The 17,536-nt window shown below is 42.9% G+C and overlaps 1 protein-coding gene across 2 annotated transcripts in view; it reads left to right on the forward strand.

The window, feature by feature from the left end:
• ING3 (inhibitor of growth family member 3) overlaps positions 1-17,536 on the forward strand; it is a 671,267-nt gene that overhangs the window by 171,267 nt on the left and 482,464 nt on the right. For both annotated transcript variants that reach the window (XM_044088740.1, XM_044088739.1), the window contains one exon: positions 1,551-1,647. In XM_044088740.1, coding sequence (XP_043944675.1) covers positions 1,551-1,647 — 97 coding nt within the window. The remainder of the gene's footprint in view (positions 1-1,550; positions 1,648-17,536) is intronic.

Genomic DNA, 17,536 nt, shown 5'->3' on the forward strand with positions numbered 1-17,536 from the left:
GGAGCCTCTCCGTCTGCTAAAAAGCCTTCATACAAATACAAAGGGGAGAAGAGTGGGGACAAGCCCCCAGAAAAGGACAAAGAGTCTAGGAAGCAACCCCCCAACTGTTCATCCTCATTGGTGGCTTCTTTGGCTCCATCTCCAAAACTTCCTAAAGTTTCGATTACGATCCCTTCTTCAGATCCAATAGTCGTTGGATCTTAGACTCCTCCCTTGCAGCTGCATAGATTTTCCCTGGAGCCGGTCTCTTCTAGACTACAATCCCCTTTCTTGCAAGAGAGACCTGTGCACAGATCTTCTAGACCTCCCTCCACCTCTTCTTTCACCATGTGAGTCCAGTCTTGGACCCATAAACTTCGGTCCCCCCTGCATATTAATAAATGTGAAAGAGTAATTTAGTCATAATAACTTGTCATATTAAATGTATAAAGCAGTACCCGCATATTAATAAAAGTGAGAGTAATCCAGTCATTATGACTGTCATAATAATTGGAAGCACAGTCCTCAGATATTCATACAAGTCAGAGAGTAATCCAGTCGTAATAACTCTCATAGTTGGGTGTACAGTACAAGCGCATCAGTTAAATTGAAAGCTTAAAATATGCAACTGTATAAAAAGACATTTACGTAGTTGTTATGAGGCAGACAGCAAGTAGTTTGTGCTCTGTTACACATTTTCAATTTACAGATTATTTGTGAGATGCAGAAATCATTCCATTGATATTAACCTAGGGTGGCTATACTGTCTACCAAAAGAGATAACTAACATATTCTAACATGAAATTAGCTGCATTTATCAAGTGTAACACATTTACAAGGTGGAATTATGGCTATTGATGGATACGATAGTTAAGCACTGTAATAAATGTACAGATGTACATTGTTTGCTGTGTGATAGTCTGTCTAGAATCTTCAAGGTGTTACACTTAAGGTGAGATTTTTAGGTGTTTCATGAACCTTGTGCTGTAGGAGTTTCATCTTTACATTTTAGAGACATTTTTAGAGCAATTACTTATTTAGCACATTCGGAAAAAAAGGTGTAGTTTAAAGTCGTGTGTTTATTGTTACAGGAAAAAATGTACATTCTTGCTAGGAGGATTTTTATCTACCATAGATAGCATTTCAGGGTGTTCATTGACTGTGGTAGCAGAAGGTACATTATGGACGGCATTAATCAGTTTGAAACTGTTATCAAGACCATGCAGTCGTATGTGAATAGGAGGAGTTCACTACTGTTCCTTTCGAGTTTGTTGACAGTCAGAATATTTATTAGTAGATGCAAATATGACTTTTGTCAGTCTTTACATGAAAATCATCTGTGAGTTGCTACATGTATTAAGAGTCTTTAATTGTCAAACAGGTGGGGTGGAACTGTCAAAACTCCATGTATCAGTGAGATACAGGTTCCAAGCTTGCAGACAAAATTGTTGCATCGAGTAATAATGCAGTGTATATTGTCTTACTGTGCAGTATTAAACCTTTTGTTCCTGTTTTGTCATCATCTGTTGTATTGTTATGTAAGAGTGTTTGCCTTGTTTGCATTTTATCAGGTTGACAGACACTTACGCAAGTTAGACCAGGAGTTATCAAAGTTCAAAATGGAGTTAGAAGCTGACAACGCTGGAATTACTGAAGTACTGGAAAGGCGTAAGTCATGCAATTTATTTGTATTTCTTCTGTACTCATTAAATTATTATTTTATTTATACATATCTTTTGTACCAGCCTCTTTTTCTAATATGTCATTAATGGGCCCCACCACAGATTCATGTATGTACTAGTAATAAAAACTTTAAAGAACTGCATGTACTATTCACATTTGTGCAAATTATTCTTTTGTCTGTATTTATCTATTTAGTGATGTAGTTGTATAGGGTACTCACTAGTTGGCCACCTTAAAAATAAGCTACAGTGCCCTATAGTTATCAAGTAACTCTCACCTTTCCTTACTCCATCTTCAACATAACCCCCCTTGCACTTGGTTCTGCACTGCACCAAGTGCTACTCTAATATTCATTCCGTCAGTCTCCCACATGTGCAGAATGTCATTTTTATCAGTGCCACATAGCCTTATAATAACAACTATGTTATTATTTATACCATTTATACATTTTACTTCATTGCATCCCCAATTTCTTGTCTAAGGCGAACTGCTGCAGTAACCCTTCTTTCTGCCTCTTTCGCACTTGGGGACAGGAGCTGATCGTTGGGGAAAGATTTTGTTGTATGTCAGAATTGCTGCTTTGCTTTTGCTTTATGGTTTTCATTTTTATACAGATCACATTAACAAGTGATACGGGGGGGGGGGGGTGGCTCATCAGAGTGTGTGTGTGTTCACTTGCATGAGGAAACTGAACTACAGAAATTGCTGGCCCTTGTAAAGATCTCCACCAGGGATTTTCTTCTGATTATGTGTTTTCAGATAGCAAGGAAGTCTGGGTCAAATCTGTGGTGTCAGTAGTGTATACTGTAAAATTCTGTGCAGCTCCATTTCCAAGACTAATTTACAATACTTCAAGAGATCAGATTTTCACATAGCTCTACCGTTAGTAAAACAACGTCTGCACAATCCGTTCAGTACAAAAAGAACATTTGCCAGAAGGAGAGGAAGGGTTTATTCAGAATTATTCTTAGATTCAAAAAGCATGTCCTTTGGAGACTCTAACTGTTCTGTTTATAGCAAACTAAACCAATTCACTCCAATGGTGCTCAGGAAGTTTACACTGTAACTTCCATTGAGCGGAGCCGAAGCCTTTTGACAGAATCAAATTATGTCCTCACCTTTCAAACAGATGTCTGTCTCTGGAACCATAGGGGTTATGAAAGAAGTATAAATGGCAAACTCTTCATCACAAACTATTTTATAGTGGTAGAATACTTTAGGTTCTAGGTCTTAAACTGAATTTTATTAGTCACAGTAAACACAGCAACTATTACGTTTGTAATAAGCAACTTAACAAATCTCAGCAGCCACTCAAGTTACACACATGCTGTCACCAGCGTTTTATTCATCTACCTAAGAGCTTTCATATGATGCTGTGTTACTACATCTGTGATACTTGGTTGCTGAGATATTTAGAAAAATGTGAAAAGTGTATCTATATAAAGTAATATCATAAAAACAACAGTTATCTCATTAACTGCACTAGTCAGAGGTCAGATATAATGCAGTTGAGTTTGGCTTTGTGTAAGCTTTAAGATGAAATCTTTTAAAACCTTGTGCATAGCATGGATTTGGAATTATTGATGCAAATATGGCCCAAACACAACAGCCATGTCCTGGTTCCATAGTTATCTCTCTAACCATCAGCAAGCCACCAAATGGGAGATCACCCTGTACTCCCTTCTACCCATCACTGCTGGTGTACCCCAAGGAGCCATACTTGGCCCCGTTCTCTTTACAGATTTTACTAACAACCTCAGCTCTTCAACCCATCTAGCCTCCATAGTCCAATTCGCCAATGACTCTACATTAGTCTGCACAGCCCCCACCCTCCAGGACCTACAAACAAAAATCTTTCCAGGACATAGAAAACTACCTCACTAGCCATCAACTCATACTTAACCCCAATAAAACCAAGTTAATTGTCTTCAATTGCGGTAAACCCAAAACATGTCTGACTCCACTTTCTATCCTTTCCACAGATGTAACCAAAATAGATCCCATCAGCCAAGCCAAACGTCTTGGTGTCACAATCGGCGATAACCTAAGGTTTGACACCCACATCTCCCTCACCATCAAAAACGTCCCACTCCAAACTTGGCACCCTTTACAGAATTAAACCTTACCTTACAGAAGCCAGACTAGCCACTGCCCGCACACATCTACTCTCCACCCTCCTTTACAGCTCCCTAGTATTTACAAACATTCGTAAATCTGACTCAAATAATCTGTAATCATGCTACAACAAAATCGCCAAGTTTGCCACGGGCCACCCTTACAGAACCCACCACTGCTCTGTGCTCTCCCAACTTAAATGATTAGAACTACCAAACCTTCTAACATTTAACCAACTGTCCATAACCCACAATATAATTCCCAAACCTGATAACTGCCCGGCACTCACCAATCTAGTCCAACCCAACAGCAAACCTAGAGCTCCAAGTTCCTCAAATAAACTATTGTTAAAGATTACCCACGCCCAAAACACACAGGGCACTGCCCTTTTTTCCCATAAAATTACCAAACTGTGGAAGACACTTCCTCAACCTATGGCTAAAAACCCCAGCATTCATGAGTTTAAAAACCTCCTTAAGGAACATCTAGCAAAACACTGGCTCTGCTCCTGCCATACTCCTGGTTAAGCTACCTACTACTCCCTTACATTACCCTAAACTAGCTTATTCTCATGGCTGCAACTGTTAACTGCTGAAGGCTGTCTTGATTCTACACTCAGTTTCAGTTAGCAATGTATACACATATACTGCTTTGTCTTTAACTGTTATGTAGACTGCATTTCTAGATCTTGCAGTTACTGTATCACACTGATGTTCGTGTTTCACTGTTGCAGTCATCACACTTGGGTTATCTGCCTGCAGGTAGCCCTCATATGGCCCGAATACCAGAGTCTTGGGATTTCTGCGTCGGATGCTGTCGCCTCTTCCATGACGTCAGGTCATCAGGGGTATAAGACATGCAGCTGATGCCATTACATCAGTCTTTCTTGCCGAGAAGTAGCCCGAAGCAGAAGCAGTTTGCAAGTGCCAGTCAGCTGCTACATGAAATTTTTGTTTTTCTAGTTTCAAACCTGAAGTCTTCTAAAGCTAAGTACCCCGTTGGGGATTCTTTTTTCTTGCTCCAACCGATACCAGAAAAAGTTAACAATTGTCTTGCCTGTGGAAAGCAAATACTTCACAGAGATTTTCATTCTTACTGCGTCACCTGTTTAGACCCAGACACGATGTCCCTCACTGTCGGTTTTGTGCCTTGTTTAACACCCGAACCATTCATCGTTGGACTATTTTTGTAGCTAAATTCTTTCGCTCTCGTTCTCCAAAATGGCTTCGGTAAGCCATCCAACTACCGATCTTCCCGATCTTCCGAAAAAGCTCAAAGACAGAGACAGACTGCATAGGTCAAAAACTGCAGACGATGCTTCCATTAAGCTAGTCGCCAGTCCACCGGTACTCAGTGAGGCACCTTTGCAGCCCCGGATGCCCACTTCTACGGATTCGCAGGCCTCTGCTGAGACCCATTCAGAGTCCGGTATGCCGCTAGATGCTTCTTCAACTATGGAACCTGCGGATGTCTCTACCTTGAGTAGATCTGGAGCCACTGTGCAGGCACCAGCTTCTGAGGGTGTATTCCAACCGACCGATATTCGTATTAAACAGACATCTTCATTTTTAGCAAAATCTACTGAGTTTCTCAGGCCTAAAGTTCGCACTACACCTAGAAAACCTACATCCAAAGCACATGCTCAAGCTCTCATGCCACAAAAATAAATGCTTAGAATGGCCGAAGACCTTATTACGGTAATTAGGGGAAGCCAGCCTTCCCCTGCTAAAAGACAAAGAATTGAATTTCCTTCTGATTCTACAGACCAGGAGTCCGATGACTCTGACCTTTCTGATTACCAGGACATACCCTTATCTACCTATGAGGATTCCGATGCAGAAGAATATATTCCCTCTGCCTCCCCTCCAGAGGATTTTTCTTTTGGTGAAACCTTGAATACCTTAAGAGAACATTTCCACTGGGAATGCCAGGACTATCCTCAGTCCAAAAAGAGACTCAGGGAATTTTTAGCTAGGCCTGTAGCTATACCCCCTGTCCTGGATATTGTAGATGATATCTTCATGAAATCCAGTCTTACTCCTGACACTTTACCACCATCTCCTAGAAAACCTGACCGGTACCACAGAGTACCCGACTCATAAATTTCTCTTTAAGAATCCTGCTGATCCAGAGACCATTTCCCAGGGACCTAAAGGCATTAAGGCTATTACAGCCAAAAACCCTACCCCTTCAGACAGGGATTCTATAGCTTTAGACAGATGGGGTAAAAAAGGTATATACCTCTGCAACTCCTGCCATCAGGGTTTTGAATTGCCAGTTTCACATGTTGAAGTACCAGCAACATATTATGGAACTAATTAAACAAAAAATGGTGTTACTTCCAGATTGTGCAGAAAATAAAAGTTTACAAGAGTTAATGCATTCTGCAAACCAAGTTAATAAACATACTTTGCCGTGTGGGTTTGATGCCTTAGAAGCATCTTGCAGGGCTGTTGTCACTGGATCTGTACAGAGAAGGCATGCTTGGCTGAAGGGACAAGTCTTGCCAGACCATGTCAAAGCAAAATTACTAGATGCTCCATTAAATCAGTATTGTTTGTTTGGCACAAAAGAAGAAGTAGTTCTTAAAAAGATGGAAGAAAAAGCTAAATCTATGCAAACTGTCAAAGATTTCTTACAGGTGCAGCCACCTAGATTCAGTAGGCATTGGCCTTCAAAAAACTGGTCCTTTCTAGTCCCGCCCAGGCCTTCTCAGTCCAAACCCAGGGGAGACAGACCACCAAGACTACTGTCTCAGGGTATGCAGAGATCTAAACAATGGAGTGTTCCCACCTCAAAAACAGGGAGTGGTAAGCCACCCCTTTATGGAAAAAGTTCACAATGACTTTCCAATTATCCTTCCCAGCCATGCCCAAGTACTTGCACCCCCTAGGAGGAAAACTCGCCCTTCATGCAAAAAACTGGATGTCCATTACTCAGGACCGATGAGTTCTAAACATTGTATCCCAGGGATACCAATTCTACTTCTACTCACTGCCAACCCCAAGCGGGTTGCCAGACCTTCCTCTAAACCAGTGGGCAGAGGCTCAAAAGCAAGTACTTTCCCTTCTCCATATCAGGGCTATTCAACATGTTCCAGTAGAACAAAGGGGACAGGGTTTCTACTCCAGACTGTTCTGGTGCCCAGAAAAGAGAGCTCTTGGAGCCTTATCCTGGATCTATCAATTCTCAACACCTTTCTGGTGGTCCCAAAATTCAAAATGCTTACATTGCAACAGCTTCTTCCTATGCTACCCAAGGATGCCTGGTTAGTCACCCTAAACGTAAAAGAAGCTTATCTGCACATCCACACAAGGGATTCTTGCAGGAAATATCTACGTTTCAGGGCAGGCACTATGCACTATCAGTTCTCTGCACTTCCCTTTGGCTTATTTACTGCCCCAGAGTATTCACAAAGTGCCTGGCTCCAGCCATTGCATACTGCAGGCAGAGAAATATTCAAATTTACTCATACTTGGACGATTGCCTGATTCAGGAGGATAGTCAGGAATTGTTACTTCAGCACCTGGCATTTGTAAAAAGACTTCTAACTTCATTGGGATACACCATCAATGAAAAGAAATCACAACTGGTACCCAGCCAACAAATTGTAAACCTGGGAGCAAGCTTGAACACAACTTCCCAGATGGCATTCCTCACTCCAGAAAAGCAGGTCCATTTGACAAACCGTTTTAAACTAATGGCCACCAAAACCCAGCTATATGCAAAGAAAATACTGCAAGCCTTAGGATTCATAGCCTCATGTATTCTGCTAATTCCATATGCAAGACTGCATATGAGGAAACTTCAGTGGTACTTAAAAAGTCTCTGGTGTCGACATTCTCAGGACCTGGAAACAGTGATTCCTGTCGTACCTTATCTGTGGGCAGAGGCATGCAACCACAACACGGGACTTAGTTTCACTCAGCCCCTCACCGCCCAAACCCTGACAAAACAGACCCATCATTCTATGCATGGAGGGCTCACATGGCAGGCAAATGTATTCAGGGCAAATGGAGCCCAGAACAAATTCCCCTGCACATCAATCAGAAAGATATGCTAGCTGTACAGAATGCTCTGACAGCCTTCAAATACCTTATCCTTCCAGCAGAGCTCCTGATAAAGACGGACAACACCACAGTTATGTGGTACATAAACAAGCAGGGGAGAACTCATTCTTACCCATTCTGCAGGTTAGCCATGGCCCTGTGGAACACAGCCTTGAGCAACCAAGTGCACCTCCAAGCTCAGTTCCTGCCAGGCAAGCAAAATTCACTGGCAGAGGACTTACGCAGAATTCTACTGGACCCTCATGAGTGAAAACTGGAACCCAACTCATTATTCAAGCTTCTAACCCAGAGGTGGGGCACACCGGAGATGGACCTTTTTGCCTCCCTGCAAAACCACCAATTGAACACATTTTGTACCAGGAACCCTCACAGCAGAGCCTGAAAGGTGGATGCCCTATCCTTTACATGGGAAAACCTCTCAATTTATGCCTTTCCTCCTTTGCCCCTCCTCTCAAAAGTACTACTCAAGGTCAAACAGGACAGGCCAGGAGCAGTTTTTATTGCACCAGACCGGCCACGCCAACAGTGGTACCCACTCCTACTCAGTCTGACAGCAGTGCCACCCTGGCACCTACATCAGACACCTTCCCTGCTGTCTCAGCGGGAGGGAAAGATTTTGCATCCACAGCTGCAAACCCTAAACCTTGCTGTCTGGCTTATCCCCTGAATACACCACCAACATCCCTCAACAAACAGGTGCTGGACGTCATCCTTGAAGCAACAAGGCCTAGTACTAGGAAATCCTATGCTGAAAAGTGGAAAATATCTTGTTCTTGGAGTCAGTCTCAAGGAAAGGACACAGCAGTGCCCACCTTACCTCAAATTTTTGATTACCTAGCAGAGCTGCTCCACAGAGGCCTATCCTTCTCATCCATTAAGATTCATGCCTCTGCCATCTCAGCTGATCATAATACCAAGCCACCTCTTTTTTCTCACCCTCTCATCAAACAGTTCTTGAGAGGAGCTAACAATTTAAGGCCCCCTAGGAGAGCTCCCACCCTGACCTGAGACCTTAACTTTGTACTGGAGAAGCTCACACTTCCCCCTTTTGAACCTCCTGCTTCAGCAGAGTTGAAATTCCTCTCTTGGAAAGCAGCCTTACTTCTAGCTATTACTTCAGCAAGAAGAGTGTCTGAGTTACAGGCAGTAATGGCGGTGGAGCCCTTCATTATTTTCCATGCTGACAGGGTTTCCCTCAGGGCTAACCCATCCTTTATGCCCAAGGTGGTATCCAGTGTGGCTTTAAACCAGTCCATCCATTTGCCAACCTTTTTCCCTAACCCTCAGAATAAAGGGGAAAGGATCCTGCACTCTTTGGACTTGCACAGACAGCTCAGGTTCTACCTTGACAGGACTAAGCCTTTCAGAAAATCTGACCAGCTGCTAGTCAGATTTTCTACAGGGGCAGAGGGCAAGGCCATTTCGAAGCAAACCATTTCCAGATGGATAGCACACTGCATCCATTTCTGCTACAAGCACCATGGAAAACCTACCCCTCAGGGGATCAGAACTCATTCCACTAGAGCTACTTCAGCCTCTACAGCATTTCTCAGGGGAGTTCCGTACCAGGGACATCCTGGAAGCTGCAACCTGGAGTTCTGTACACACCTTCACCAAGCATTACCACTTACCTATTTTTTCTAAATCCAGAGCTGGATTTGATACAGCAGTCTTACAAGGCCTGCTAGCCAGCCCTAACACTTCTAGACTACCTCTGCCCTTCCTCAGCTTTGGGAATCAACCCAAGTGTGAGGACTGCAACAGTGAAACACGAAGAACATAGTACAGTTGTGTATACTTACCATTAATGTAGATGTTCGAGTGTATTCACTGTTGCAGTCCTGGTTTCCCTCCCTCCAGCCCCCTGGCTTTCCTGTATCCTTTCTAACTGTCCTCTTTATGGCCATATTTTATGGCAGGGGCATTTACTTTTTACTGGAGGTGTTCCACACCATGCAGTAGCTTCCTATTTTGGGGGCTCCTGACATCTGGGGCAAGAAAAACTGATGTAATAGTGTCGGCTGCATGTTTTATACCCCTGACGACCTGACATCATAGAAGAGGCGACAGCATCCGATGCAGAAATCCCAAAACTCTGGTATTCGGGCCGACTGAGGGCTACCTGCAGGCAGATAACCCAAGTGTGATGACTGCAACAGTGAATACACTCGCACATCTACATTTATGTCAAGTGCACACAACTGTACTTTCTCACTATTAACTCATGTGGCCAGTTTTTATAACTAACTGCCATTTTGTTTGTTAAATTTGTTAATTTATTTGTTAATTATTGTTATATAACTAATTTCTTTACTGACTTGCTTTGCGCATTGTTAATTAATACGTGTTCAGTTTGATTATTTAATTCTGTCTATTTGTATATATGGAGCTTTTCTCCCCGGGCCTCCGCTGAAAGTAGGCCTCATGCCCACTCGGACATTACCTGGTAAACAAACAAAGTAAATAAAAATAAATAAATAAATATGAACAAGCAATATTTGACACCTAGAGGCATCAGTAGGAGATAACTACAGATGTGCCTGGAGGCATCACTCGGATGTAATGAGTTAAACCATTATATCAGAACCAGAACAAAATCAGAATGCTGCTGCTTCATGGATTATTCCCTTTGATGCAGGACATTTTTCAGGTATAGATGGTTTTCACAGCATTTTGTGGCACAGAGAGATAAAGCCTTGCCAACACCCATGACAACCCTCTGTTGATTAGCAGCCTGTGTGCTGTAGTAGCCATCTGTAGGCATGTGAGAATGAAAGACTGAAACTAGCTTGTCCATCACAGAGGTTGAGGGGGAGTTGTTTAAGTCCGCCATCTGGGGGAGTTGTTTAAGTCCGCCATCTGGGGGAGTTGTTTAAGTCCGCCATCTGGGGGAATGTCCATATCAAAGAGTGGGTGTAAGTGTATGTGAAGAGTGCATTCACAAGCATTTCATCACATCTATACATTACACAGAGTTTGCTTACAAGCATCTCGTCACACCTAGACATTACACAGAATTTGCTCACAAGCATCTCATCACACATAGACATTAGACAGAACGTGCTTGTAAGATGCTTTGTAAAAAGTATATCAAAATGGAAATGTAATGAAGTGTGAAGCAGATTAGATGTTGACTTTTCCGGCTTAAAGATCTGTATGTAATTCTCAGGTTGAGGCTGATGACATGGCCTGCGTGCCCTGTAAGGTTAGAATCCCTGTTTAAAGCTGTATAACATTATGTGGTGCACTGAAGAGTTATGAGGTGCTGTTAGATGGATAACAAAACTCCTGACCTCCCACAGAATGACAGCTCCTGTTCTTGACTGCTGTCTCCCCCACCTAGTGTCTTCTGGTGCCAGAAGTGGGGAGGAAGTGTCCTCATTGTGCCAAAGCACATGATGTTTAAATGGAATTATGTGTAGTTTAAATGTCTGAAGAAGTTCATTTAAAGTGTTGTGAATGAAAGTGCTTACCATTTTATTGTGTATAAGCTTTTTAACTTTAATTGCGGAGTAAAGTATTGAAAATTAAGAATAGCATGTTCTACTGTGAGACATAACATTTTTGTTGTTTTAACAGTTGGTTTTGGTTTGTTTTTCATTTTCCAAATCATAGAAATTGCTTGCTTGTGGTACAAGTGAATCATGTGATAACCCAAGACAACAGTGTGCTGTTTTAGGGAGTTTATGCTGTCCCCATTGTTGTATAACTGTGGAATTGGTGTGTGTGTGTGTCTCTTATAAATGTATATCTAGCTGTCTCACACACCTTTGAACTGTGCAAAAAAAAAAAAATATTGTTTCAAGCTGTCCAGTTACTTCATATGTAATGTTAGCTTTTGAGGATTTGCACATGAAGAAGTGAAACCTGAGTGGTCAGGTTTCACTGTCCTATGGTAGAGCTGGAAGGAACAAGTGGCCCATTTGGGGACAGGGCTGGATGGCTGTGAGGTAATGAAGATCAGAGACTAGAAAGATGGTTAAAAAAAATACATGGATCTAACATTGAGATCCTGCTCCAGTTGTTAGTCCTTTATTTGAGTTAATCCTGTCCACTGATTTCATTTTGTCTTATAACATAGTCAGTGGCAAAACAGGCCTTTGGTGCAGAAGACTGTGAGTTCTATTCCTACACCAGGTAGATTTATAACTGACACTGCAGTACATCTTGGGGGGGGGGCTGCAATCCTGAGTGTGTCATCCTTTGGATGAGGCATTAAACCAAGGCTTCATCTGCTTGAGTTGATGGTAGCTCAGGCGGATGGAAAAGAACCTGTGGCATCTGTTGAAAAGAGTAGGGGTCCTTTATTTATATACAAAAATAATTATTTACAAAATGTTTACATATGGATTTAGAAATGTACAGATATATAGATGTACAAATCTGTTTACACAGTCATACTAAATTTTCATCCGTATTAGACCCCCACTCCTTTTTCCTTAACGACTGATTTTTCTTGATATTGTTGCTAAAATCCATTTACCATTAAACATAATTTCATTTTTTTTTCATTCCATATTACCCATGTAACATAAAATAACTTTTTATCTATTCTTTTAATGTATTCTTTACTTTTGTTGTCATTATATCCATATTTAATCATATCCATGATTATTTTCTCACTTTTTTCATATCTTCAGAAAAATCTTTACATAGTTTCCCCTTTTTACATTTCAAAAACATGTTCCATAGATGTCCTTCATGGATGCATCTGCAGTCATAACAAGTGGGTTGTCCTGTCGTCAGGCAGCCCTGCAGTCGGCGGATTCCAAAGTCCGGTCCGGCTTCGCTGATGTCGCACTCCACCCGACGTCATCTCTGTTGGTCTTGGTATATAAGCATCAGCCGGCGCCATTTTCCTCAGTCTTTCTTGCCGCGTGGCGAAGCAGAAGCTGTTCGCAAGTGCCGGTCGGTCGGATCCAGAGATTACTTCTACCGAATACTACTTGAAGACTTCTAAAGCTAAGTACCCGTTGGGGACTCTTTCTTGCCTCAGCCGATGTCAGAAAAGTTAACAATTGTTTAACCTGTGGGAAACAAATACCTCATAAAGATTTCCACTCTTACTGTCTGCCTTGTTTAGGCCCAGCCCACGGCGTAGCAGCCTGTTCGCCTGTGCCTCTTTCAACCGGTAACGCTTAGGCGCCGGTCGGAGTTTGCAGAACAGTTTTCGGTTCTGATTTTGCGTACATTATGCCGCCGGATCCTCCGACTACCCAATCTACCAAAAGCGAAGATAAAGACCGACATTCGCGGTCCGCGGTTTCGGCGAAACCACGGTAATGCAAACGAGTGTCTCGGTTTCGCGAAACCGAAAACTGATCAAAGTACAGCTGAACCTATTCTTACAACTGAGGCCCCTGTTACAACTCTTGAATCGATCTCAGAAATTTTACCCACTACGGTGGTTGACTTATCAGACACCATCCCCTTGGATGTCTCTACCCCAGCACGTGGTGCTGCTAGGCCTCCAGCAGCCATGTCCATTAAGGCCTTCGCCAGGGCTAAAGCAGCCAAGACTACTAAAACAGTGCCTGTTAAACCCCCCACATCCAGGCCCTCTTCTAGTTCTCAAATGCTTTCTTTGGCAGAAGATTTAATTTCTTTAATTAGAGGATCTCAATCTCACCCAGACAGGGCCTCTCAGCCCCCAGAGAAGAGACCTAGGGCAGAGCCCCCTGAGCCAGTGTCTTCTGATGATTCTGCTGATGAATCAGACATAACTGACCAGCCAGAGGCTCCCTTCTCCAATTTTGAAGATTATGATGCTGAAGAATCCATTCCAGCTGCTTCCCCACCAGAAGAATTCTCCTTTGGGGAAACCTTGCATGCCATGCGAGAACAGTTCCAATGGCAGCAACAGGATTTTTCAGACTCCAGAAAAAGACTTAGGACCTTTCTGCACCTCCCACAACACAGGCCCTTAGCTATACCTCCTGTTCTCTCTGTGGTGGATGATGCTTTCAATGATGTTTGCTCCGCTCCAGATTCTTTACCCCCAGCCCCTGCCAAACCAGACAGATTTTACAGGGTGCCAGATACTCATCACCACCTTTACAAGGCCCCACTTGCAGACCCAGAAACTATATCCCAGGGTCCCAAGGCAGTAGCCGCGACCACAGCTAAAAGCCCTATTCCTTCTGAAAGGGAAGCAAGGTCATTAGACAGATGGGGTAAGAAGGTCTACACTTCAGCTACTCTCTCAGCTAGAGCTTTAAACTGTCAGTTTCACATGATACAATACCAAGAGTTTATGCTTGATCAGTTAACTAAAAAACTAACCACTGATGAATCTCTTGATAAGAAATATGTATTAGAGATGGTAAATAACATACAACAGGTTAGAAACCATTCCTTAAAATGTGGCTATGATGCACTGGAGGCTTCATTTAGATCAGCCATGACAGGCACAGTGATCAGAAGGCATGCATGGCTAAAGGAACAAGCTTTACGGATCATGTTAAAGCTAAGTTGCTAGATGCTCCTATGGACAAGACAAGTTTGTTTGGTACACCTGCCCAGCAGGTTATGAAGAAAATGGAAGAGAAGGCAAAATCTGTTCAAACTGTTAAAGATTTCTTGCAGGTTCAACCCCCAAGATTTAGCAGGAACTGGCCTGCCAAAATTGGTCCTTTCCTGACTCCACAAAATTTCAAAGGGGCAGGAATAGACGTTCCAGAGGCAGAAACCAATCCAGAGGAGGTGCCTACAGAGGCGACAGTGGCAAGGTAACAACAGAGGCACAGACACAGCCACTGCCACTACATCAGCACAACCACAGTGACTTAATCCTAAATCCGCCTACCAGGGAACAAATAGCAGCTCCTCTAGGCGGAAAGTTAACCTTATTTTCAAAGAACTGGCACTACATAACAAAAGACAAGTGGATTTTACAAACCATAGATCAAGGTTACAGGTTTCACTTCCACACTTTACCAGTCAAAGAGGAATGCCAAATCTACCTCCAAATCAAAAAACAGAGGCTCTACGCCAGATAATGGAGTTAGCAAACATGAGAGCTGTGGAAAGAGTGCCAACAGCAGAACAAGGAAAGGGTTCTATTCCAGACTATTCCTAGTTCCAAGAAAGGAAAAAAGTTGGAGACCAATTCTCGACCTGTCCACCTTAAATACATACATCATTGTCCCAAAATTCAAAATGCTGACCCTACAGCAACTTCTTCCCATGCTGGGCAAGGAGTCTTGGCTGGTAACTCTAGATCTCAAGGAGGCATACCTGCCAGTCCTCATTCGACCAATCTGCAGAAGGTGCCTCAGTTTACTTGCAGGATCAGAGCACTATCAATTCTCAGCATTGCCCTTTGGCTTATCTACTGAACTCAGAGTATTCACAAAATGCCTGGCATCAGTAATCGCCCATTGCAGACTACAGGGAATTCAAATTTACCCATACCTGGACGACTGCCTGCTACAAGGGGACAACAAAAGCAAGCTGACAACAGATTTACAAAGGGTCATTTACTTGCTACAAGGACTGGGATACACAGTCAATTTACAAAAGTCAAGGCTGATACCATCCCAAACAAGGACATTCTTGGGCTGAATTGGACACAGTACAACAAATGGCATTCCTGACTACAGAAAAACAAAAAGAACTTCCTCTTTACTTCTTGGCACTAACAAAACTGAACAAGTTAACAGCAAGAAAAGTTCTGCAGGCCTTGGGCTTCATGGCATCATGCATAATCTTGGTCCCATTTGCCAGACTACATATGAGGAAACTACAGTGGTACCTAAAGAATTTATGGTCCCAACACAGACACAGTCTAGAAACAGAAATCCCACTAATTCCATGCTTAAAACAGGAGTTCCTATGGTGGGCTCAGGCATGCCAGTCAAACCCAGGCCTACCCTTTCGCAGATGTCAACCAAGCCAGACCATCACAACAGACGCTTCAGACCTAGGATGGGGGCCCACATGCTGGACAAATGCGTGCAAGGATTGTGGACACAGGATCAACTTCACCTGCACATCAATCTAAAAGAAATGCTGGCAGTAAAACTGGCAATCCAAAAGTTCAAACCATTTCTCAAAGAGGGCCAGTTGATGATAAGGACAGACAACACCACAGTCATGTGGTACATCAACAAACAGGGAGGCACTCATTCATACCCCTATGCAGAATGACCTTGGAGCTGTGGACCCTGGCACTCAGCTACAACATTCAGTTACAGGCAATATTTGTACCGGGAAAGACAATACTCTAGCAGACATATTAAGCAGAACCACTTCGGATGCCCACGAATGGAAGCTGCACCGGACATCTTCAAGACCATCTCAAAGAAATGGGGAATGCCACAGATAGACCTATTCGCATCACCTCTCAATCACCAGCTCAAAAATTCTGCACAAGGACATTCCACCCACTAGCATGGAAAGTGGACTCACTCTCCTTCAACTGGAAAGGCCTAACAGCATATGCATTCCCACCTCTTCCTTTGATACACAAGGTACTACTAAAAATCAAGGAAGAACGTCCAAGGATAATCCTGATAGCTCCAAACTGGCCAAGACAACACTGGTACCCACTACTGAAGAGCATGTCTCGAACAATATGTGGCCAATACCCTGATGCCTTTGATGTTAACTCAGAACAACTACAGCATCATACATCCAAACCTAAAACGCTGCAACTGACTGCATGGAACATCACATAGCAGCAGCTAATCCAGAACTTTCCCAAAGAGTTAAAGACATTATTCTTGAAGCACGCAGACCTTCAACAAGAAGGAACTATGCTGGAAAATGGAAAAGGTTTGTCATTTGGAGTACGGAAAGAGGAAAAGATGTGTCAAACATAGATATGCCTAACATTCTGGAGTATCTGGCGAACTTCTTCATTCAGGCCTGTCCTACTCCTCCATCAAGATACATGCATCAGCTATTTCAGCAGAATACAGCTTTGATCCACCTGTTTTTCGCACCCTTTGCTCAGGCAGTTCCTCAGAGGAATCAAGAATGTAAAACCTCCAAGGAAACCACCATTACCAGCTTGGGATTTAAATTTTGTGCTAGAAAAGTTGACACTATCACCCTTTGAACCAGCAGCAACAGCAGACCTACAACACCTGTCATGGAAAACTGCTTTCCTACTAGCAATTACTTCAGCAAGGAGGGTTTCAGAACTACAGGCCTTAATGGCAGTGCAACCCTTCCTAATCTTCCACCAAGATAGAGTGTCCATGAGGACTAATCCTACATTTATGCCCAAGGTGGTATCCAGAGTGTCTTTAAACCAGGCAATCCACCTACCTACCTTCTTTCCCAACCCACAAAACAGAGGGGAAAGAATACTGCATACCTTGGATGTACATAGACAGCTACGCTACTACTTGGACAGAACAAAAAATAGCAGAAAGACTGTCCAACTTTTTGTAGCCTATGCAACAGGAAGGGAAGGAAAAGCTATTTCCAAACAGACAATCTCCAAATGGATAGGAAATTGCATACGATACTGTTACTCCTTCCATGGAAAACCAATTCCACAGAACATAAGACCTCATTCTACAAGGGCAACAGCCACTACCACAGCCTTCTTACGAGGAGTGGCAACCAAAGACATTATTGAGGCGGCTACTTGGACCTCCGTGCATACATTTGCCAAGCATTATAATTTGCCTCTATATTCCAGATCCCGAGCAGGGTTTGCCACTGCTGTACTGCAAGGG

Source organism: Protopterus annectens, chromosome 11.part0 (assembly GCF_019279795.1).
Source record: "Protopterus annectens isolate FY-2018-M chromosome 11.part0, PAN1.0, whole genome shotgun sequence".
NCBI lineage: Eukaryota > Metazoa > Chordata > Ceratodontiformes > Protopteridae > Protopterus > Protopterus annectens.